This window comes from Lagenorhynchus albirostris, chromosome 7 (assembly GCF_949774975.1).
Source record: "Lagenorhynchus albirostris chromosome 7, mLagAlb1.1, whole genome shotgun sequence".
Classification (NCBI taxonomy): domain Eukaryota; kingdom Metazoa; phylum Chordata; class Mammalia; order Artiodactyla; family Delphinidae; genus Lagenorhynchus; species Lagenorhynchus albirostris.
In genome coordinates this window covers 87,531,665-87,555,296 of record NC_083101.1, presented here as the reverse complement: position 1 = coordinate 87,555,296, position 23,632 = coordinate 87,531,665, and the positions used below count along the sequence as shown (strand labels likewise).

At 40.2% G+C, this 23,632-nt stretch overlaps 2 protein-coding genes across 9 annotated transcripts in view; both read left to right on the top strand.

Moving 5' to 3' along the window:
* ZNF367 (zinc finger protein 367) overlaps window positions 1–3,077 on the top strand; it is a 28,620-nt gene extending 25,543 nt beyond the window's left edge. Inside the window, exon 5 of the mRNA XM_060155389.1 lies at window positions 562–3,077. Coding sequence (XP_060011372.1) covers window positions 562–784 — 223 coding nt within the window. The 3' untranslated portion in view covers window positions 785–3,077. The remainder of the gene's footprint in view (window positions 1–561) is intronic.
* Window positions 3,078–5,333: 2,256 nt separating this feature from the next.
* Window positions 5,334–23,632, top strand: part of SLC35D2 (solute carrier family 35 member D2) — a 53,914-nt gene continuing 35,615 nt past the window's right edge. For 6 of the 8 annotated variants that reach the window (XM_060155384.1, XM_060155382.1, XM_060155388.1 and 3 more), the window contains exons 1-2: window positions 5,334–5,528; window positions 22,009–22,042. In XM_060155384.1, coding sequence (XP_060011367.1) covers window positions 5,377–5,528; window positions 22,009–22,042 — 186 coding nt within the window. In that variant the 5' untranslated portion in view covers window positions 5,334–5,376. Of the gene's footprint in view, window positions 5,547–22,008; window positions 22,043–23,060; window positions 23,140–23,632 lie in introns of those variants that run through there. The other 2 variants (XM_060155386.1, XM_060155385.1) reach the window with 2 other exon arrangements.

Below are 23,632 nucleotides of genomic sequence, written 5' to 3'. Positions count from 1 at the left end.
TTGGTTATCAAAAAAGATGGAACATTTGTATTTTTTCTTGTGAATTATCAGTTGGCTACGTAATAGAAAATGATGGTGCTCTTAAATTCTTGAGTAAGCTCTAGGTGTTACGCATATTAATCCATTTGTCCTATTTTGTGGGTTTAAACTTTCTCATAGTTAACTCTGTCAGAAGCCATCATCCCTCTGTGGATAGAATAAATGGGTTTCTAATGATTATTCTACTGTTTCTATATTTTATTCTAGTCCATTTCACGTATGATCTTTAAGGCAGCTATAGTTTAATGACAAAAACACGTGACTAGAGAGTTGAGTATAAGACCCAGAACTGCCACTTGTTGATTTTGTTATTCTGAGCAAGTCCTTCAACTTCTTGAACTTGAATTTTTTCCTCTGTTATGGAAAAACATGTAATGTATTCAAAATCACTTTATAACTTTATAAACTGAAACACAAAATAATACTGTAGGAAAGACCCCCCTTTTTATTTTCTTTAAAGAAAAGTGAACATTTGAGAATGTTATATATACTGTATAAGTAATACAGATGCATTTCATATAGGTACTGGGAAACACGAGAGCAGCGTACTCCCACCTTGAAAGGAAAGCTGGTTCAGAAGGCAGACCAGGAGCAGCAGGACCCTCTGGAGTACCTTCAGTCTGATGAGGAGGACGATGAGAAGAGCGGTGCCCAGCGGCGTCTGCAGGAGCAGCGGGAGCGCCTGCACGGAGCCCTCGCTCTCATCGAGCTCGCAAACTTGACGGGAGCGCCACTCCGCCAGTAGCCAGAACACTGACTCTTTCCACTGTACAAAAGTACTGCCCAGCATACTTAAAAAGTAGACCCTTGGGCATAAGCTAAGCACCTTATTTGCTTATCATAGGCTGCTATTCTGTAGAAATTTATGAAGAATGTCATTGCCCCAGAATATGGGGTGAGAGAGAATTGCACTTTTTTTATATGGTATTGGATTTCTTGTAAAGTTTAAAATATTTTGTAAATATGGGACTTCTAGTACAGGGTAGAAAACTACGTATTGTGGGAAGCTAGATTTTGCAAGTTTAATGCATTCATTGGAAGCAGTTCTCACAGGAAGCACTTTCTGAATAAGACACTTGTATGAAAAAAAGAAAAAGAATGGTACATGTAGCCAAAGAAGGTTTAAATAGATTATTTATAAGATCATTTTTAACAATGTATATTAGTATGTTTAACAATACTGTAAACACTGAAACAAGCAAGAAAGTATAAGATGTGTGTAAGATATATATTTTTAAATTGCAAAATAGTGTGCCTAATAAGACTAGAGAAATGGAAAACTGACTATTTCGGAAGACTTTCTAACTTACCGACTTTGGAAGAAAATAGGTATTTGAAGATCTTGGTAAGATGAACAGTAGTTCAGAATTTTCAAAATTGGAGTAAAATCAGTCTTATTCTATCTTTCTGAGGCTTTACAACTCACTGTGATATTTAGGTTTGAAAGCACTTGTCACCCTTAGCTTGTTAACTTGGGAACTTTTGCACATTTCATGTTTCTCATTTGCTGAAATTGAATGATTAATCTTGCAAAGTCTAGGTAACTCGGTAATTGGTATTTTTAAAAAATATTATGGGCCCTGTCATGAGATTTGGAAGTTGGATTTTTTTAATAAAAGGGACATCTACAGGGTTGTTTTGTAATGAACTGTTTTAGATCCTTTGTTAGCAAACACTAAATTTAAATGTACTGCTTGTTTAGAATTATTAGCAAATGGAAGCCTCCTATTTATATTTTCAGTGCATAAAGCCACCTTCTTGCTTTACTTCAGAATAACATGCCAAGCTATTTTGTGTTCACTAAATTTAGCTATCAGTTAAACACTGCAGAAAATATTAGCGACTCAAATAAGTAGGCTTCTGGAATAGTTTTAACTGCAAGTGTGTTAACTTGTGTGGTGGTTTTAAATCATTTTTTCCAAAATAGATGAAGTTTTTAAACACCACTTTATGTACTGAAGCATGAATAGAAAAAATCAAGAGCTGAGTAGTTCACCTCCTTTATGTAGGCATAAGCCTCCATCATTTTAACTTGTTTTAAGCAGAAACTAAATAACATCATAGCATGGTAATTTCATAGATTGCTTAATTGGAGTAAGCTTCAGAATAAGAGAGTGAAATATGGGCTCTTCAGCGCCTTTTGTTTCTTTTTTGTATTGAAGTAGTAGCCTACAGATGTAGTTTAAACATTATCTAAAATGTAGGCTTCTTTATCTCAAAATCCCAATGTGTTGCAGTACACAGATAGTTTAAAATATGTAGCCACGGGGAAGGGGAGGTATGTAAATGTCTTGAAATGGAGCAAAAGTATGAAAGATGATAGTAACAAATAATGTGTATGATGAGGACATACTTTAAAAATGTAATTCCTCTGTACAGTAAATTACAAATCTTGAGGGATTTTTTTTTTGTAATAAGAGAATTTATATTTGTAATGGTTTAAGAATTTTGTTTGTAATCTGGTATATAGAATTTTAACTTGGAGCACTTATGAGCAAGTAAGAGAGACTATAGTATCTGAATTTTCTTGGTTTAGGTTTCAACATTTTTCTCTAGAATTTTTCCCTCAAATATGACTTAATGAATTATAAAAAGTGTCGTCAGTCTTGGGAAATTTAAAATTTGATGAACTTACCTAAAGAAGGAAGTGCAGTATGAATTTAAAAAATACAAATACTTGCCAGTTCACAGATAATAAAATTTAAGGCCTTCAAAAGTAAGAGTTTTTGTTTGTTTATCCTGTCAGCTTTTGCCAACTATAATAGTTATATTCACAAACTTTTCATTTGTATAATTGGAAGTTTTAAGAAATTATTACAACTATTTACTATAGAAATATTTAAAATGTTCTTTTTTTGATATAAGCTGTATACTTGGACAAAATACATTGGCATCTAAAATTTGAGGTGTGTTAACACTGCTTTTTGTTTTAAAAATGTGGTTTACATTCAGATTTTTGAAGTGTTTTATGCTTCATATGGCTAAGTTGTAGTTTGGCAGAGTTAACAGCATAAGAATAAACATGCTGTAATTTTAAAAAATGCTTTGAATAAAAACTTATTTTAATTTACAGTTTAAAGTACATGTTCATTCTTAAACCCTTTACAATTTGTTTTTCTTTTTAAAAATATAATAGCCATAATACAAAAATCTAAAGATGGAAAGAATTGTCAACTATAGCCATACATTCTCCCATCATTATTATTTTGGTGCATTTTATATTTCATTCCAGTCTCATTCGAGGCATCATTTTAGCATAGTTAGAACCATCATGTGAATTCCTTTTTCTTACATTAAAATTATGGCCTTTTAGGATATAGATATTCATTTAACTTCCTCATCTGTTTCATTATTACAGTGTTAAAAATACTGGTGTAAAAAAGTATTAAACTATTGCCAGCTCTATCCCAGGCTTTATATTAGGGTAATCAGCAACTGGGATTTCATTTCACTTGTATCCAGGATGTGTTGAATCTGGGGTCAAACCCATAGAATCCACTCAGGGCCTGATTACTTTTCTGAGTCAAGCAAATTTAATTTTTTTATTAGTTATTTTTGGTAGATCTTTAGTTGTTTACTTGCAATGGCAAGGTTCAGCCTGTCCAGGCTTTGTGCAAAAGAATTTCACAAGCAACTCTTGAGTGTGAGTTGTGGTTTAAACAAAGTAAGGATGAGATTTTGACAGTGACTTAAGTTCCTGGAAGTATGTATATAGAAGCAAATTAAATGCAAATATGGTTAAGGCTGTCTTTAAAAGTGACTTTAAAATAGTCTTAGACTTCCCTGGTGGTCCAGTGGTTAAGACTCCGAGCTTCCAATGCAGGGGGCTCTGGTTGATCCCTGGTCTGGGATCTAAGATCCTGCATGCTGTGCAGCATGTGTGTGTGGGGTGGGGTGGGGTGTGGTGTGGTGTGGTGGGGGGGAAGCAGGACTGTTTTGCAGCCAAAACTTATTTGGAGACTCACTGGAAACATAGTTGATCTTTTTGAGGCAATTAACCAAAATGACTTCCAAGTTCAGATTTTTGGGTTCAACTTGAATATGAATTTATTTTCTATTTTAAACAGTCTTATGTGTGTTTGTTCCTTTCCTGTTTTGGGTAATGTAGACTCTTCCTTTCTGGCTCTTTTAGTGCTAGTTATTTGTCAGAAGTTCTGCTTTAGTTCTTATCAGTACTGAAAATGTTTTTTGTTGTTCAGTGACTCCAAAAGAAAACCATTGCATGGCATCGATATAGTTAGGCTCAAATATCTATTTAACTTGAAATCTTTAGCTTTTCTAAAAAGTTGAAATTTCAGATGTTTAAAATTAATTATTTAGAATGAAAACATGGGACATTTAATTGAAAAAATGCTAGACCAGGTAGACTGGTCAGAGTAGGCAGTTCTGGGAGGCCCTCCTTCAGTTAACATGAACAATAACCTGATGTTTAGATGCACCCATGTAGAAAAGAAATGGGTAGGGGGAGAACCTGCCTTAAAGCACCCAGAGGCAAGAAAAGCCTGGAGACTTTGCACCCACTATACCCCTAGCCATTCCACTCCTAGGTATTTCCCGAAGATAAATGAAAATATACGTTCACACAAAAAAACTTGTACACGAATGTTCATGGAAGCATTTTTTTGGTAATAGCCCTAAACTGGAAACAACCAAACATGCCCACCACCTAGCTAGTGAATGGATAAACAAATTGTGGTACTACTCAACAATGAAAAGACTCGAACATGGGTGAGTCACAAAAATAATAAAAGCGAAAAGAGCCTTGAAAGAGTACATGCTCATTTATACGAATTTTCTGAAAAGGCAAATCTAACCTAGGGTAATAGAAATCAGAATGAAATGGGGGGGGTCGACCAGTGGGACACAAAGGGCACTTTTTGGGGTGATGGAAATGTTCTATGTTTTGACTTGGGTGGTTACACGGGTGTATGCATTTGTCAAAACATCGACTGTGGACTCGTAAAATCCGCATTTCATTGTATGTAAATTGTCAGTTAAAAATATTGGAAAAAAAGAAAGCAAAACAAACCCTAAGTCTTAACGCTTCTCACCAAGGCAGCAGTTTGGAGGAAAGTAGGGTCTTTAAACTCTCCCAAACCCGTCTCTGTTCTCCTTTTAGACACAGAGAGTGGTGCTTTTGAGGACGAACTGCAGCCGAACCCGCTCCTCCCGCGCCGGCAGCGTGGGGCGCCCGGCAGGGCTCTCGGACTTGCAGGGTTCCCGCCGTGGCCCTTCCTGTTTCGGCCGCGCCCTCTCCAGCGCCGGCCGGGGGCGGGGGCGGGGACGGAACTGGGGCAGCGCAGACCGGAGTGCGGCCGATACTGGCAGCTGCGGGACATGACGGCAGGCCGCCAGGCCGAGGGCGCGGGTACGGACCACGCCTCCGCGCGGCTGCCCTCCCGGGTGGCCAAGCTACTGTCTGCACTCTTCTACGGGACCTGCTCCTTCCTCCTCGTGCTGGTTAACAAGGCGCTGCTGACCACCTACCGGTGAGGCGGGCGCCAGAGGTCCGGGCGGAGTCCGCGGGGGCCCCCGGCTGCTCCGCGGCGACCTGTCCCGGGACCTTCCCGTTACGGCGCCGCGCTGTCCGGCGGGAGCTGCCCCGACCCCCGAGGTCCCCGGGTGGGGGAGAGCGGCGGGGCTGCCCCTGCCCTCGGTGCACCTTGGCCGCGCCCTGGTCCACGGGCGGGCGGGAACAGCGAGCGGGGAGCCTCACTGCTGACTCCCGTGCCAATGTGGGCGGCTGTGTGCTCGGCACATGGACCACGTTTTCACAGGGTCGGGACCTTCAGAGTGTTCTGAAAACCAAACCACAACCTAGCAAAGTCATTCTACTCTCAGTGAGTGCGGGCACACCTCACCGCCACTTACTGCTGTAGGACATTCCTCGCAACTGTGCTTGTAGAGCTACCTCCCAGTGCTTTCACAAGTGCCGGTGAGCTGGAGCAAGTGATCTGAATGTGTTCTTCAAATGTGACTGTTCTTTATACAAATCAAGATGTTCAATCATCAGAAAAGTCCTGAGTGGATAAGTTTATTCGCATTGTTTGACCATTCATTCTCAGATTATCAGCATGTTCATGGAAAAATGGGGAAAACAATTAAAAATTCATATTCTATACTTTTTTGGATGAATGTGCAGTAAACCAGCAAATTTGTAGTTCCTTGAACCTATTTGTAAAGACCAGAAAATCCTGTTTAATTCTCCTTTCGTTGTATTGGCATTGAAAGAGCTGTGAATTTAGACCCAGCTCCACCATTTAATAGCTGTGCCTCTTAGGGCAGCCTCAGAGTCGTTTTTTCAGATGCAAAAGCTGGATAATTACAACTCTGTGAATTACCTCCCAGATCTCTGTGCGAGCTGTCAGAAGTGAGGGCTCCTTGTAAACTATACTGTGCTGCAAAAATGTAAAATCAGAATTTTATAAAGAGCCCAACGAGACCTTAGAGTATCTTCAGCCCAAAGAGACTGTCAAGAGTATCGTCTTTTTATTTTATACTTTCAAAAGCTGAGACCTACATGAGCTTGGCTGGTTCCACCTCTAACAGATATTTACCAAGCACCTACTATGTGCCAAGCCCATCACCGGCACCAGGGAAGCAGCTGTGAAAAACGCAAAGCTCCTGCTGTGGAGATTCCATATCAGCGGTAGAGACAGAAAATAAACAGGTGGGCTCATGAATAAGCAAGGTGATTTCAGGTATGCCATGAGAGTGCCTGGGGTGGAATGGTTGGGGCTAGAGCATTACACACAGAAGAAAATGTGCTGAAGTGGGCATGAGCTTCGCCTGCTGGAGGAACAGAGAGAATGTCATTCTGGCTAGAATGAGCAAGTGGTAGAAGGTAGGAAAGACAACGTGGAAGTAGGCAGGGAAGGCAGAATCAGTTCCTTCATTCATTCAGTAATATTCACTAAGCACCTGTTATATGCCAGGCACTGTTCTAGGCATTTGCCATACAGAAGTGAACAAAGCAGATCAAAATTCCATATGTCGTGAAGCATCCATCCATATTCCTGGAGCATACCCAGAGCCTTCTAGTGGATCAGTAAATAAACTGGTAGAATTTATATTAAGTCAAATGCAGCTGTGTGGTCAGGAGAAAAAAATAAGGAAAGGGAATTAGGGACTATGGGCATGGGGAAGAGTTTTCAGTCTCAGCATGATCAGTGAAGTCTCATTAAGGAGGTGACAGTTGAGCCAAGGGATGAATAATGTGAGGGAGATGGGGGAAGAACATTCCAGCATGGAAGAGTAAGGAGTTTAGGTGGGAATGGTACTAGATAGGGTCCCAGGGTAATGGATTTCTAGATCGTGTAGGGCCTTTGTGCCCACTGCGGAAGCTCTGAGGGAGCTTCTGGAAGGTGTCAAGCAAAGGAGTAACATGATCTAACTCCCTCTAGCTGCTGTGTTGAGAGCAGATATTGGGAGACCAGGGTGGAGGTAGAGAGACCATGACAAATAGTTTTCATTTTAGTCTAAATGCAATTGGGAGTCCCTTGGAAGGTTTTAGCATGGGTAGTGACATGGCATCATTTGTATGATTAACAAGATTTCTTTGGCTCTTGGGTGGGCGAAAAACTGATGGTATTGGAGCCAGGAATGGATTGTAATATTCTAGATAATTTTAAGTGGTGGCTTGGACTGGGGTGGAGGGTAGCAGTGGTTATGGAGGGAAGGGATGGATTTGGGTTAGTTTCTGGTGTTCCTAGGGCTATTGATATGCTTTACAAGGTCTATTCGTGTGTTGCAGCATGCTTGCTGGTGTCCGTGGGGAACAGAAACCCTCCCTCAAAGAAATTAGAATGAATAGATACATAAACATGGATCATTTCATATACAATGCAAGCGAATGAAAGAAAAAGAAAATTTAAACACCTACCGTAAAAAACAAGATAATGCTATTATAGGCTTTGGGGGAGTGTTGACAGTTACGTCAGTTGAAGTTTGAAGATAAGTCTCTGCTTTCTGCTCTTGACTCAGTAGTGTGCTCGCTGACCACGGCAGTCAGTGCCTCCAAAAACATATGTCTTCTTGTTGGAAGCAGGACCAATGAACACTGGTTAAGTGCTGGGAAGATGAAGTATAGTGTCCGACCAGAAAGAATTTATATGAGACATCTCATGCTCTAGCCTTTTCATCTTTAAAATTTTGAGTTCCATGATTGAAGGAGGAAGTTGAGTTTTTATCTCAGCAAGGCAAAGCCCCTTATAACCTTATAAGCAGATATTTCACATTTCCATAATGTAATATACAGTTGGAGGGCCCTGTTCAAAAAACATTGTTTATTCTCTCATTTCAAAATAGTTTAGGAGCACGTTTTTGAGGGGAAGAGGGTTGGGGTGATTTGGTTATAACAATAAACCATAGAAATCTGATCCAAACATTAGCTGTTTGAGGACAGAATGTTGTGTTGTAGGATAGAAGGAAGGACCTTTCTGTAGTCACCTAATTTGCAGGACTACGGGAATGTAGCTCAGGGGATGTTTTTTTCTCTTACGGTTTGAGTAGATTGTGTCTGGTTGGGGTACAAGACTGATGGGTGGTCTTAGTTATTTGTTAGTTTTAGGTCGTTGAGATGCTAAATTTACCTGGCTGGACAGAGAGAGCCTTTGAAGGACTTGGACTGTCAGACCCTGTTGGGGTGACACGGAGAAGCACGAATCTGTGGCCACTTGGTGACACTAGTGGTTCTTCGGAATCACATTCATGAGGGTTGTGCAGGCAGTCTGGAGTTGTTATTTTTGTTGCTTTTTTTTTTTTTTTTTTTTTTTTTTTTGTGGCACGCAGGCCTCTCACTGTTGTGGCCTCTCCTGTTGCGGAGCACAGGCTCCAGACGTGCAGGCTCAGCGGCCATGGCTCACGGGCCTAGCCGCTCCGCGGCATGTGGGATCTTCCCGGACCGGGGCACGAACCCGTGTCCCCTGCATCGGCAGGCGGACTCTCAACCACTGCGCTACCAGGGAAGCCCTTGTTGCTATTTTAATACTGTTCTCTATGACATGTGAAGATTTACTAATGATGCTTAATAAAAAATATAAACTTAGCTGTATTCAATTCAACAAGTATTTGCTCCATATTTGCTGTGTGTCTACTTTTATGCAATCGAAGGCTTTAGGATCATTTCACACAGTGGTTTCCAAACTTGCTTGGTAATGTGAATCACTTGGAGAGTTTTTTTTTTTTTTTTAAAGCTATTGAATCCGAGTCTCCAGTGGTGGGTGCTGGAAGTCTATATTAAAGAACAAAAACAGCCCTAATTTTCTCTTACTCTGATGAAAACCGGCTCTCTCCCAAAGATGCTGTTCCATTTGACCCCTGGAAAGGAGCTGGATCCTGGTCACACCCCAGGTGTGGCCAGGAGGTGGGGTTGAGTCCTCGTAGCTTCCCACTGCCCCTGCTCTGTGGAGAGTCCAGACTCAGCACTCACTTTCTGCCCTCTCTGTAATGGCTTCTGAGCTTCTGTGGCTCATTTAGTGGAGTCCTGGTATTCCTCTCCACTCAGACTCGCATAAGCCTTCAGGACTTTGAGATACGCACGCTGAATCATCACAGCCCACCTTGTCCCACATCCTGTGGTCACTCCTAGGGCCATGTGCTCAGTGTGACCCTGCCAGCCACTCCGGTTCCTGTGCAGGATTGTCCACACTCTGTGCTGCAACCCCGCTCATTTCTGCCACATCACCCTTCAGGCATCCCTTCCCTCCTGGTCCAGCAGGAGGGCCCCTGCGCTGGAAGCCACAAGGCTCCTTTCCAGCTCCCGTCTTGGCTGGTACTTGTCCTGCACAGCCTACCTTCTGCATCCTTCCTTCAGCATTGAGCAGCTCCGACTGTCCTGGGAGAAAAAACACTTCCGGGCTGGCTGGGTTGATGTTGAATTGATGATCACAAGCTTCAACCGGCTCTAGTACCACCTGCTCGTTCCTTCTGGGGGATTGCTTTCCTTGTCACAGAAAGGACTCCTTCCCACTTTCTCTTTTACCCTGAAACCTCCCACACCCCCATCCTCCACTCTCCTCTGATACTTCATTGAGGAAATTGAAACCATCAGATGATGTCCCCTTTCTGCTGTGATGGAGGGAGCATCTTGTTCCTGTGGAAGGTCCAGCTCCCCACTTCTGGATGTCCCCTTCTCCCGGCTCCTTTCATGATCCTCCTCTATTCTGCGTCAGCAAGCTCTCTCTACCGGCTTAAAACATGTTTAGGTTTCTCAAGCAAAAATAACCCTCCCTTGATCCACATGGGTGCTCATTTCTCTGTTCCTTTCAGAGTCCGACTCTTCAAAGAGTTGTGCACACACACTGTCTTTACTTCCTTGCATTCACTCCTAAAATAATTCAGTTAAAATTGGGAGTTATTTAAATACAGAAATGTACGAAGAAGACAGTAATAATATTGCATAGTCCCACTACCTAGAATCAATATTTTTTTAAAGAAAAGTCATTCTGTGTGATCATGATAAAGAATTCAAACAAAAGAAAAATATTAGGGTAAAATTTAAAAAATTACTAAATTGACATTAGGCGATAACTTCAGACATCTTTTTAGATAGATGGATGGATTGGAGAAAGATTCATAGACTGAATTACTTTTTATATAAAGTATATATTATAGATGCTGCTTATTTACTCATTTCTTTATAAATTGTTTTCTTTAATCCAAAAAGGAGTGGGAAATGGAGTGCGGGGGGCTTTTATTTATTTAATTTTTTGAGGATCACCTAAGTCCCTCCACCACTTTTTATTATGAAAAGTTTCAAGCACACAGAAAAGTGGAAAGCAAAGTACAATGAACACCCATACACATACCACTGAGGTTCAGTAATTAACATTTTGCTATATTTGCATTTTCCCCTGAATGACTGAATATAAGCTGCATACATCATGACACTACACTCAGATATTTCAACATGCCTCTCCTGAAATATGGATATTCTCCTACGTAGTATCCTTTTTGTTCTTAACAAATTTAACAGTAATTTCCTAAAATAATCTAATACCAAATCTATAATCATTCCAATTATTCCCCAAGATTATTATTATTATTTTGTTTTTTTTTGCGGTACGCGGGCCTCTCACTGTTGTGGCCTCTCCCGTTGCGGAGCACAGGCTCCGGACGCGCAGGCCCAGCGGCCATGGCTCACGGGCCCAGCCGCTCCGCGGCATGTGGAATCTTCCCGGACCGGGGCACGAACCCGTGTCCCCTGCATCGGCAGGCGGACTCTCAACCACTGCGCCACCAGGGAAGCCCTCCCCAAGATGTTTTTATGGTTGTTTTAAACATTTGAATTAAGATCCAATCAAAATTCATGCAACGCACACAGTTATGTCTTTTTAGTTTATTTTCATCTAGAAAAGTCCCCCATTCCACCTCTTTCCCCTGAAACTGAATTTGAAAAGCCTGGGCCAGGTGTGTTGTAAAGTGTCCCATATTATGGGTTGTCTAATTTATTTTTTGAAGTCTCACTTAACTTACTCTCTGTTTTTTAAACTGAAAGTTAGATCTAAAGGCTTGATTACATTCAGATTAAACAGTTTTTGGCAAGACCACGTTATAGCCGACCCTGTAAACTTCAGCTTGCATCATATGAGGGACTGTGCTACCATTAGTCATGCTGGCTGTGTTTGAAGGCTTACTTAAGGTGAGGACTGCAAGTTGCATGCACGTATGAAATGTAGTTTAACTGAACTGAATGGAGAAAAGAGAAATTAGAGTTCAACAAAAAGAATTGTTGACGTTCAAATATATATATTTTTCAATTTCTGATGGTATATATGGCTTCTCTGCTATGAATGATGACGTTTGCATACTTCTTCCCATGTTTCCGCCCCTCCGTGTCTTCTTTTACAGTGTAGCATCCTATTGTGTAATTATAATCCCACAGTTGTTTGAATCTGTTCCATATTAAATGGATACAGTAGTCAGCACCCTTTTATCACAGTGTCTCCATTCCAGAGTTCATTATTTTGATTTGATTCCTAATTGGTTGATTCTGATGTATGGTAGTATTTTTATGGAGAGTTCATGGCTGCTGTATTAATCGTGTTGAATATTCTTAACAGCTTTTTCTACAACAAGTGTGCTCTTAGATCTGGAGAGTTTACTTATTCTCCCCATGTCAAGGAAACAAATTTGCCTTTTATAGTTTAATCATTTTCTCTCTTTACTGAGAGAACAGCACAGCAATTAGCCCTCTCTGCTGGTATCTATCTTCTATATCTGTTTATGTTTGAGAGTTTGTCTTTTCCCTACTCATTCACTGTGATTACCTCATCTTGGTAATTCAGTTTAAAGCAGTGGCCACTTAGTTCTGTGTTGTTTCTAAATGGTTCATGTGGCAGTTATGTGTGTTTTTTCTTACATCTTTATTGGAGTATAATTGCCTTACAATGTTTTGTTAGTTTCTGCTGTGTAAAAAAGTGAATCAGCTATATGTATACATATATCCCCATATCCCCACCCTCTTGCGTCTCCCTCCCACACTCCCTATCCCACCCATCTAGGTGGTCACAAAGCACTGAGCTGATCTCCCTGTGCTATACGGCTGCTTCCCACTAGCTAGCTGTTTTACATTTCATAGTGTATATATGTCCATGCCACGCTCTCACTTCTTCCTAGCTTAACCTTCCCCCTCCCCGTGTCCTCAAGTCCATTCTCTACATCTGCATCTTTATTCCTGTCCTGCCTCTAGGTGCTTCAGAACCTTTTTTTTTAGATTCCATATATATGTGTTAGCATACAGTATTTGTTTTTCTCTTTCTGACTTACTTCACTCTGTATGACAGGCTCTAGGTCCATCCACCTCACTATAAATAACTCAATTTCGTTTCTTTTTATGGCTGAGTAATATTCCATTGTATATATGAGCCACATCTTCTTTATCCATTCATCTGTTGATGGACACTTAGGTTGCTTCTATGTCCTGGCTATAGTAAATACTGCTGCAGTGAACATTGTGGTACTTGACTCTTTTTGAATTATGGAATTCTCAGGGTACAGGCCCAGTAGTGGGATTGCTGGGTTGTATGGTAGTTCTATTTTTAGTTTTTTAAGGAACCTCTATACTGTTCTCCATAGTGGCTGTATGAATTTACATTCCTACCAACAGTGCAAGAGGGCTCCCTTTTCTCCACACCCACTCCAGCATTTATTTGTAGATTTTTTGATGATGGCCATTCTGACCGGTGTGAGATGATATCTCATTGTGGTTTTGATTTGCATTTCTCCAATGATTAGTGATGTTGAGCATCCTTTCGTGTGTTTGTTGGCAATCTGTATATCTTCTTTGGAGAAATGTCTACTTAGGTCTTCTGCCCATTTATAGATTGGGTTTTTTTTTTTGATATTGAGCTGCATGAGCTTCTTGTATATTTTGGAGAGTAATCCTTTGTCAGTTGCTTCATTTGCAAATATTTTCTCCCATTCTGAGGGTTGTCTTTTTGTATTGTTTATGGTTTCATTGCTGTGCAAGAGCTTTTAAGTTTCATTAGGTCCCATTTGTTTATTTTTGTTTTTATTTCCATTACTCTAGGAGGTGGGTAAAAAAGGATCTTGCTGTGGTTTATGTCATAGAGTGTTCTGCCTATGTTTTTCTCTAAGTGTTTTATAGTGTCTGGCCTTACATTTAGGTCTTTAATCCATTTTGAGTTTATTCTTGTGTACGGTGTTAGGGAGTGTTCTAATTTCATTCTTTTACAAGTAGCTATCCAGTTTTCCCAGCACCACTTATTGAAGAGGCTGCCTTTTCTCCATTGTATATTCTTGCCTCCTTTATCAAAGATAAGGTGACCATATGTGCATGGGTTTATCTCTGGGCTTTCTATCCTGTTTGACTGATCTACATTTCTGTTTTTGTGCCAGTACCATACTGTCTTGATTACTGTAGCTTTGTAGTATAGTCTGAGGTTCAGGCACCTGATTTCTCCATCTCTATTTTTCTTTCTCAAGATTGCTTAGGTTATTTGGGGTCTTTTGTGTTTCCATACAAATTGTGAAATTTTTTGTTCTAGTTCTGTGCAAAATGCCAGTGGTAGTTTGACAGGGATTGCATTGAATCTATAGATTGCTTTGGGGAGTATAGTCACTTTCACAATGTTGATTCTTCCAATCCAAGAACATGGTATATCTCTCCATCTGTTTGTATCACTTTTAATTTCTTTTATCAGTGTCTTATAGTTTTCTGCATACAGGCCTTTGTCTCCCTAGGTAGGTTTATTCCTAGGTATTTTATTCTCTTTGTTGCAATGGTGAATGGAAGTGTTTCCTTAATTTCTCTTTCAGATGTTTTCATCATCAGTGTATAGGAAGGCAAGAGATTTCTGTGCATTAATTTTGTATCCTGCTACTTTATCAAGCTCATTGATTAGCTCAGGTAGTTTTCTGGTAGCATCTTTAGGATTCTCTACATATAATATCATGTCATCTGCAAACAGTGACAGCTTTGCTTCATCTTTTCTGATTTGGATTCCTTTTATTTCTTTTTCTTCTCTGATTGCTGTGGCTGAAACTTCCAAAACTATGTTGAATAATAGTGGTGAGAGTGGGAAGTCGTGTCTTGTTCCTGATCTTAGAGAAAATGGTTTCACTTTTTCACCATTGAGAACAATGTTGGCTGTGGGTTTGTCATATATGGCCTTTATTATGTTGAGGTAAGTTCCCTCTGTGCCTACTTTCTGGATGGTTTTTATCATAAATGAGTGTTGAATTTTGCCAAAAGCCTTTTCTGCATCTATTCAGATTATCATATGGTTTTTACCTTCAGTTTGTTACTATGGTGTGTATCACATTGATTGATTTGTGTATATTGAAGAATCCTTGCATTCCTGGGATAAACCCCACTTGATCATCCTTTTAATGTGCTGTTGGATTCTGTTTGCTAGTATTTTGTTGATGATTTTTGCATCTATCTCATCAGTGATATTGGCCTGTAGTTTCCTTTCTTTGTGACATCTTTGTCTGTTTTTGGTATCAGGGTGATGGTGGTCTTGTAGAATGAGTTTGGGAGTGTTCCGCCCTCTGCTATATTTTGAAAGAGTTTGAGAAGGATAGATGTTAGCTCTTCTCTAAATGTTTGATAGAATTTGCCTGTGAAGCCTTCTGGTCCTGGGCTTTTGTTTGTTGGAAGATTTTTAATCACAGTTTCAATTTCATTACTTGTGATTGGTCTGTTCATATTTACTATTTCTTCCTGATTCAGTCTCCGAAGGTTGTGCTTTTCTAAGAATTTGTCCATTTCTTCCAGGTTTTCCATTTTATTGGCATATAGTTTCTTGTACTAATCTCTCATGATCCTTTGTATTTCTGCAGTGTCAGTTGTTACTTCTCCTTTTTCATTTCTAATTCTATTGAGTCTTCTCCCTGTTTTTCTTGATGAATCTGGCTAATGGTTTATCAATTTTCTTTATCTTCTCAAAGAACCAGCTTGTAGTTTCATTGATCTTTGCTATTGTTTCCTTCATTTCTTTTTCATTCATTTCTGATCTGATCTTTATGTTTTCTTTCCTTTTGCTAACTTTGGGGTTTTTTTGTTCTTCTTTCTCTAATTGCTTTAGGTTTAAAATTAGGTTGTTTATTTGAGATGTTTCTTGTCTCTTGAGGTAGGATTGTATTGCTATAAACTCCCCTCTTAGAACTGCTTTTGCGGCATCCCATAGGTTTTGTGTCACCGTGTTTTCATTGTCACTTGTTTCTAGGTATTTTTTGATTTCCTCTTGATTTCTTCAGTGATCTCCTGGTTATTTAGTAGTGTATTGTTAGCCTCCATGTGTTTGTATATTTTACAGATTTTTTCCTGTAATTAATATGTAGTCTCACAGCATTGTGGTCAGAAAAGATACTAGATACGATTTCAGTTTTCCTAAATTTACCAAGGCTTGATTTGTGAGCCAAGATGTGATCTATCCTGGAGAATGTTCCATGTGCTCTTGAGAAGAAAGTGTATTCTGTTGTTTTTGGATGGAATGTCCTATAAGTATCAATTAAGTCCATCTGGTCTAATGTGTCATTTAAAGCTTGTGTTTCCGTTTTTATTTTCATTTTGGATGATCTGTCCATTGGTGAAAGTGGGGTGTTAAAGTCCCCTACTATTAGTATGTTACTGTCGATTTCCCCTTTTATGGCTGTTAGCGTTTGCCTTATGTATTGAGGTGCTCCTATGTTGGGTGCATATATATTTATAATTCTCATATCTTCTTCTTGGAATGATCCCTTGATCATTACGTAGTGTCCTTCCTTGTGTCTTGTAACAGTCTTTATTTTAAAGTCTATTTTATCTGATATGAGTATTGCTACTTCACCTTTCTTTTGATTTCCATTTGCATGGAATATCTTTTTCCATCCCCTCACTTTCAGTCTGTATGTGTCCCTAGGTCTGAAGTGGGTCTCTTGTAGACAGCATATATACGGATCTTGTTTTTGTATCCATTCAGCTGGTCTATGTCTTTTGGTTGGAGCATTTAATCCATTTACATTTAAGGTAATTATCAGTATATATATTCCTATTACCATTTTCTTAATTGTTTTGGGTTTGTTTTTGTAGGTCTTTTCCTTCTCTTGTGTTTCCTGCCTAGAGAAGTTCCTTTAGCATTTGTTGTAAAGCTGGTTTGGTGGTGATTGATTCTCTTAGCTTTTGCTTGTCTGTAAAGGTTTTAATTTCTCCATTGAATCTGAATGAGATCCTTGCTGGGTAGAGTAATCTTGGTTGTTGGTTTTTCCCTTTCATCACTTTAAATATGTCCTGCCACTCCCTTCTGGCTTGCAGAGTTTCTGCTGAACGATCAGCTGTTAACCTTATGGGGATTCCCTTGTATGTTATTTGTTGCTTTTCCCTTTCTGCTTTTAATATTTTTCTTTGTATTTAATTTTTGATGGTTTGATTAATATGTGTCTTGGCATGTTTCTCCTTGGATTTATCCTGTATGGGACTCTCTGAACTTCCTGGACTTGACTGACTCTTTCCTTTCCCATATTAGGGAAGTTTTCAACTATAATCTCTTCAAAATATTTTCTCAGTCCCTTTCTTTTTCTCTTCTTCTTCTGGGGCCCCTATAATTTGAATGTTGGTGTGTTTAATGTTGTCTCCGAGGTCTCTGAGACTGTTCTCAATTCTTTAAATTCTTTTTTCTTTATTCTGCTCTGTGGTAGTTATTTCCATTGTTTTATCTTCCAGGTCACTTATCCATTCTTCTGCCTCACTTATTGTACTATTGATTCCTTTTAGAGTGTTTTTAATTTCATTTATTGTGTTGTTCATTATTGTTTGTTTGCTCTTTACTTCTTCTAGGTCCTTGTGAAACGTTTCTTGTATTTTCTCCGTTCTATTTCCAAGATTTTGGATCGTATTTACTATCATTACTCTGAATTCTTTTTCAGGTACACTGCCTATTTCCTCTTCCTTTGTTTGGTCTGGTGGATTTTTACTTCGGTCCTTCATCTGCTGCCTATTTCTCTGTCTTCTCATTTTGCTTAACTTACTGCATTTGGTGTCTCCTTTTTGCAGGCTGCAGTTTCGTAGTTCCTGTAGTTTTTGGTGTCTGCCCCCAGTGGGTAAGGTTGGTTCAGTGGCTCCTTGAGGCTTCCTTGTGAAGGTGACTGGTGCCTGTGTTCTGGTGGATGAGGCTGGATCTTGTCTTTCTGGTGGGCAGGACCACGTCCGGTGGTGTGTTTTGGGGTATCTGTGAACTTAGTATGATTTTAGGCAGCCTCTCTGCTAATGGGTAGGGTTGTGTTCATGTCTTGCTAGTTGTTTGGCATGGGGTGTCCAGCACTGGAGCTTGCTAGTCGTTGAGTGGAACTGGGTCTTTGCGTTGAGATGGAGATCTCTGGGAGAGCTCTTGCCCATTGATATCATGTGGGGCCAGGAGATCTCTGGTGGGTCAATGTCCTGAACTTGGCTCTCCCACCTCAGAGGCTCAGTCCTGAGACCTGGCTGGAGTACCAAGTGTCAGCCACATGGCTCAGAAGAAAAGGGAGGAAAAAAAGCAAGCAATCAAGAAAAAAATAAATTAATAAAGTTATTAAAATAAAAAATTATTAAAATTAAGAAGGTAATAAAAAAAGAAAGAGAGCAACCAAACCAATAAACAAATCCACCAATTATAACAAGCATTAAAAACTAAATTAAGATAATCATAAAAATCAGAAATTAGTCATTCACATACAGCAAACCCCAAGTGTACAGTTGCTCCTAAAGTCCACCACCTCAATTTAGGGATGATTCGTTGTCTATTCAGGTATTCCAGAGATGCAGGGTACATCAAGTTGATTGTGGAGATTTAATCTGCTGCTCCTTAGGCTGCTGGGAGAGATTTCCCTTTCTCTTCTTTGTTTGCACAGCTCCTGGGGTTCAGCTTTGGATTTGGCCCCGCCTCTGCGTAGAGGTCATCTGAGGGCGTCTTTTCTTCCCTCAGACAGGAGGGGGTTAAAGGAGCGGCTGATTAGGGGCCTCTGGCTCGCTCAGGTTGTGGGGAGGGAGGGGTACGGAACGTGGGGTGAGCCTGAAGCGGCAGAGGCCGGCTTGACATTGTAACAGCGTGACATTGTAACTACTCTGGCAGTGGTGGGCTGCACAGGCTCCCGGAGGGGAGGTGTGGATAGTGACCTGTGCTTGCACACAGGCTTCTTGGTGGCTGCAGTAGCAGTGTTGGCGTTTCATGTCCGTGTCAGGTGTCCACGCTGATAGCTGTGGCTTGCGCCTTTCCCTGGAGCTTGTTTAGGCGGTGCTCTGCCCTCTGTGGGCAGACAGGCAGGGAATCCCCTCTAATCCCGTACCCGGAAACAATGGTCTCTTGCCTCTTAGGCAAGTCCAGCCTTTTTCCCGGACTCCCTCCTGGCTAGCCGTGGCACACTAGCCCCCTTCAGGCTGTGTTCACGCCGCCAACCCCGGTCCTCTACCTGCGATCTAAGCCCTGAATCCTGAGCCTCAGCTCTCAGCCCCCACCCGCCCCTGCAGGTGAGCAGACAAGCCTCTCAGGCTGGTGAGTGCTGGTTGGCCCTGATCCTCTGTGCAGGAATCTCTCCGCTTTGCCCTCTGCATCCCTGTTGCTGTGCTCTCCTCCCTGGCTGCGAAGCTTCCCCCCACCCCCATCCCCCGTCCCCACCAGTGAAGGTCCTTCCTAGTGTGTGGAAACTTTTCCTCCTTCACAGCTCCCTCCCACTGGTGCAGGTCCTGTCCCTATTCTTTTGTCTCTGTTTTTTCTTTTTTCTTTTGCCCTACCCAGGTGTGTGGGGATTTTCTTGCCTTTTGGGAAGTCTGAGGTCTTCTGCCAGCATTCAGTAGGTGTTCTGTATGAGTTGTTCCACATGTAGATGTATTTTTGATGTATTTGTGGGGAGGAAGGTGATCTCCACGTCTTATTCCTCCACCATCTTGAAGGTCCTCCCCCAGTTATGTTGTTTTTTTTTTAAAGAAGATGTTGAGGGTAGGAGTTTGTTAATTAATTTATTTTTGCTGTGTTGGGTCTTCGTTTCTGTGCGAGGGCTTTCTCTAGTTGTGGCAAGCGGGGGCCACTCTTCATTGCAGTGCACGGGCCTCTCACTATCGCGGCCTCTGTTGTTGCAGAGCACAGGCTGCAGACGCGCAGGCTCAGTAGTTGTGGCTCACGGGCCTAGTTGCTCTGTGGCATGTGGGATCCTCCCAGACCAGGGCTCGAACCCGTGTCCCTGCATTGGCAGGCAGATTCTCAACCACAGCGCCACCAGGGAAGCCCCCAGTTATGTTGTTTTGATCCTCAGTTGCTTTCCTTAGATCTGTAGGTCCCCTTTTCATCTCACTTGATTGCTTTGTTATCTCAATTTTGAGCTCTTGTTTTATTGATATCTTCTTATTAAGGTGTTCCGTAGCTGGAAGCAATTACAAAGGGTGCCTTCTCTCTCTGTGTTATATTCTCTTCTAGGCTGATCTCTTTGTCTTCCTTCTGTAAGCCTTTTGTTGTTGTTGTTTGTTTATGTTGTGGTTTTATTATTTTGCTTCATGTTGCAGGTTGTATTACTGGGCAAGGAGACTCTCAGGTACAGGGGAAGTATACTGGGTGGAGCTCTTGGGACCCACCCCTGTTGGGGAGTGAAGGAAGCAGGATTAGGTAGAGGGAGAAGCTGGGCTGTGCTTTATCACAACAAAGCCTGATCCCAGGCCCTCTGGAGCTGGAAGGGCTCTACAGAGTTGTCTTGAATTGGGGTGAAAGCCCCTGGCTTTTATACCCCTGCACAGACACACAGGCTTGGAACACAGGCTGCTCTCAGGGAGTGGGGGTGCTATTGGCAAGGCAGCTTTCTTCAGCTGAGGTTGCTCTTGAGCGACTGGAGAATGAGTGCTTCAGTCCAGAAGAGGGTGTCTGGGTGGCACATCTGGCATCCATTAGAGTTCATTTTATTCTCACAGTGGTGCTGTCCAGACAGTCATTCAGTTTTCTCTGATAAGGTAGGTTGGTTCTTTATTCTTTTCTTACCCTATCTGAAATAGGTATGTTTCCCTTTGACATACAGATTGAGGGCTGAGGTGTTGCTGTTGGTGGTGGTGGTGGTGGTTTTTTAGGTGATATTCCCCCTTTTTTAGTGGCCTGAGAGAATGACTGGGAGCCAGTGAAGGGCTGGAAAATGAGTGAGCCCGGTGAAGTGATGTGCTGCCTTGTTAAGTATGGTATGAGGTAGGGGTTAAGATTCTGATTCCAGTTACCTAGGGCCATTTCCCTACTGCTTGCATGGTCATCTTTGTCATGAATCAGGTTTCCATAAAGCTATGTATCTGTCCCCATCTGTGTTCTCTTGCTTTGTCCTGTTAGACTATCATTGTGCAAATACTGCACTCTCTCATTTATTGTAACTTTAAAATGAATCCTGGGGACTCCACTGGTTGTCCAGTGGTTAGGGCTCCGTGCTTCCACTGCGGGGCACAGGTTCAGTCCCTGGTCGGGAAACTAGGATCCCTGCATGCAGTGTGGTGCAGCCAAAAATAAATAAATAAAAGAATCCTGGCATCCAGTAGAGTCATTCCTCCAACTTTGTTTTTCTTCAGGATTATCTTGGATCATGTTTGCTTTTTGCCTTTGCATTCAGTCTTAGGATCAGTTTGTCAGTTTCCACAAAATACCTGCTCGTGTTTTTACAGAGAGATTTGATTTTATAGGTCAGTGTGTGGATAATGGTTCATGGCAATATTGATTCTAATCCATGAAATTTATTTAGGGCTTCTTTAATTTTTTAAATATTGATTTATAGTTTTCTATGTAGAGGTATTTCTTGGAAATCTTTTATTAGATTTGTACCTGGGTATATTATTTTGAAGAAAGGAAAACCGTATAATGGATCTCCATGTAGCCATCATCCAGTTTCAACAACCTTGTTAAATTTATATCACTCCTCCTCTCAATCCCAACCTCTCCCCCAAGATTATTTTGAAGCAAATTAAAAATGTATTGTCATATGCATTTCAATATGAATTTCTGAAAGATAAGAGGGACTTTTTTGTTAAAAAAAAACCTACCACCCCAATATTATTTCATGCCTAAAAAAAGTAAAAATAATTCCTTATTACCATAAAATACCCAGTTAGTGTTATTTGATGTTTTTTGGGTGCTATTGTAAATGAATACCTTTAAAATTTTATGTTCTTTGTGTTTTTATGATATATAGACATAGAAATGATTTTTTTCGTGTGTTCATCTTGTATCCAGTAACCTTGCTAAAGTTATTTATTATTTCTAGTAATTTATCCCCAGATTACTTTAGCTTTCTACATATACAATTGTGTTGTTTGTTAATATGACAGTCTGCCTCAAGGGGCAATAGAAGTTTGCCAAGTTTAGCAATGATCAGTTTAAAAAATGGAAAAGAAATGAACAAATTTGACAATTTCACTAAGACTGAAAAAAAAGTCTAAGACTTTTTAATAACTCCTATCATTATGTGTTGTATATTGTCTTCAACTTTTTTTATCAGTTGCTAATATTATTTGTTATTCTATATTTTTTGTAGTTTCCCATCACCAATTGTTCTTGGAATTGGACAGGTAAGTGAAAAAAAAAATTACCCTCTTAATTAGTTGTCAGTACACATCATGAAATTTTAAGTGCTTTTGTTTAAGACTGTGATTTATGAATTTGTTCAGCTGGCAGAGGACCATGGTACTTTTGGTGAAACAACATGAAGTAGTGACACACATCTTATTTCATTTTACAATTTAGGAGCAGTTGTATTTGTAGGAAAAAGCAACTAATTTTAACTTCCTTAATAGAATTTAATTACTCTAAAGCAAGGGGGCAGCAGACTGAAAGCCTCCAAGGTCTGCTGGGTAACAGATGAGTGTGCACAGTTTAAGCCACTGTGCCTGAGAAGAGAAAGGTTAGGGAGATGAGGTGAGGCCCACTAGGGATCAGAGAAATCTAATTTTTACATCAAACCCCCTAATTTGTAAATGGTGGCAACAGATTCATATTTTCATAAAACTCTCTACAGGCCAAACAAAACATGTTTGCACTTTCCTTCCTGAAGTTTGTGATGTTTGTTCTCAAGTGTAAGGATAAACTTGGATAAACTTCCAAACTTACCCCATTTGGCTGTTTCTGAAATTTTCCGTTAATTTGTGGCTTTTTTACTTTTTTGGTCATATGCTGATGATTTCTAGTAGGCACGTGGTAACACAGGCACCAAAGTTTTTTTGTTTTCGTTTTCCTTTAGTCTATAAGGAGAAAAACTTAAAATTATAAAAAATTGTATCTGTTAACTAAATTTTAAATTGTGAATCTGGAATTTATATGATTAAACATTATTCTAGTTAAATGTTTTGCTAATAAGGTACTCTTTGCACATCATTTTAGGGAGAAAAAAATCATGAGGGAACAATATCTTTCCTTAAGGTCAAAAAATTTATATCTTTATGGTTCAGTGTGAAAATATGTTAAAAAGTACTTTAAAAGATCAATAATATGTGGTAATGTGCCCTTTGTAATGCCCAAGGCAAATAAATTCACTGGATTGTACTCAATTAAGGTAAAAACGTTTATGATTTGCAATTTGTGGGGGAAGAAGCCAGCAGACCAAATTGTAAAAGTCTGAATTGCAGAATATTTTAAACAAGTGTTGGTATATTTCTGTAAGAATTATAAAGTAAGTCATATATACAAACTACAATTATAATTCAGGGTGGGCTTGTGTTATATAAATCTATTATAAGTATTAAGTTTGTACACTTAGGCTCAAGGTTTAGGATGATAATCATTTTGAAGGAGACCTTAAATTTTTGCATCCTAATGTGGAGAAAAGTAAGTTCTAAAATGTGTGTAGAAAGATGATATTAAAACTTTTTATTTTATAATAATAATCTGGAGTATTTCTGATATACCTGGTGTAATCCAGATTAATAGCATTTGAATGAGATGTTTTTGCAACACCGGCTAGATTGGAGAGAAAAATAAATCCCTTTTAAAGTTGGTTTTCCTCTTAATTTGACTTTTGTGTTATAGAAATATTATACTTTACAAAATATGTTTATGTGTGGAGTTTGCCTCCCTTCCCCCTTCCTTTCATCCCCACACTTACTTTCTGGGGTAAGGTGACCACATGCTCAGTACATAGGAAGGATGGTCTAGGATCAACAAGC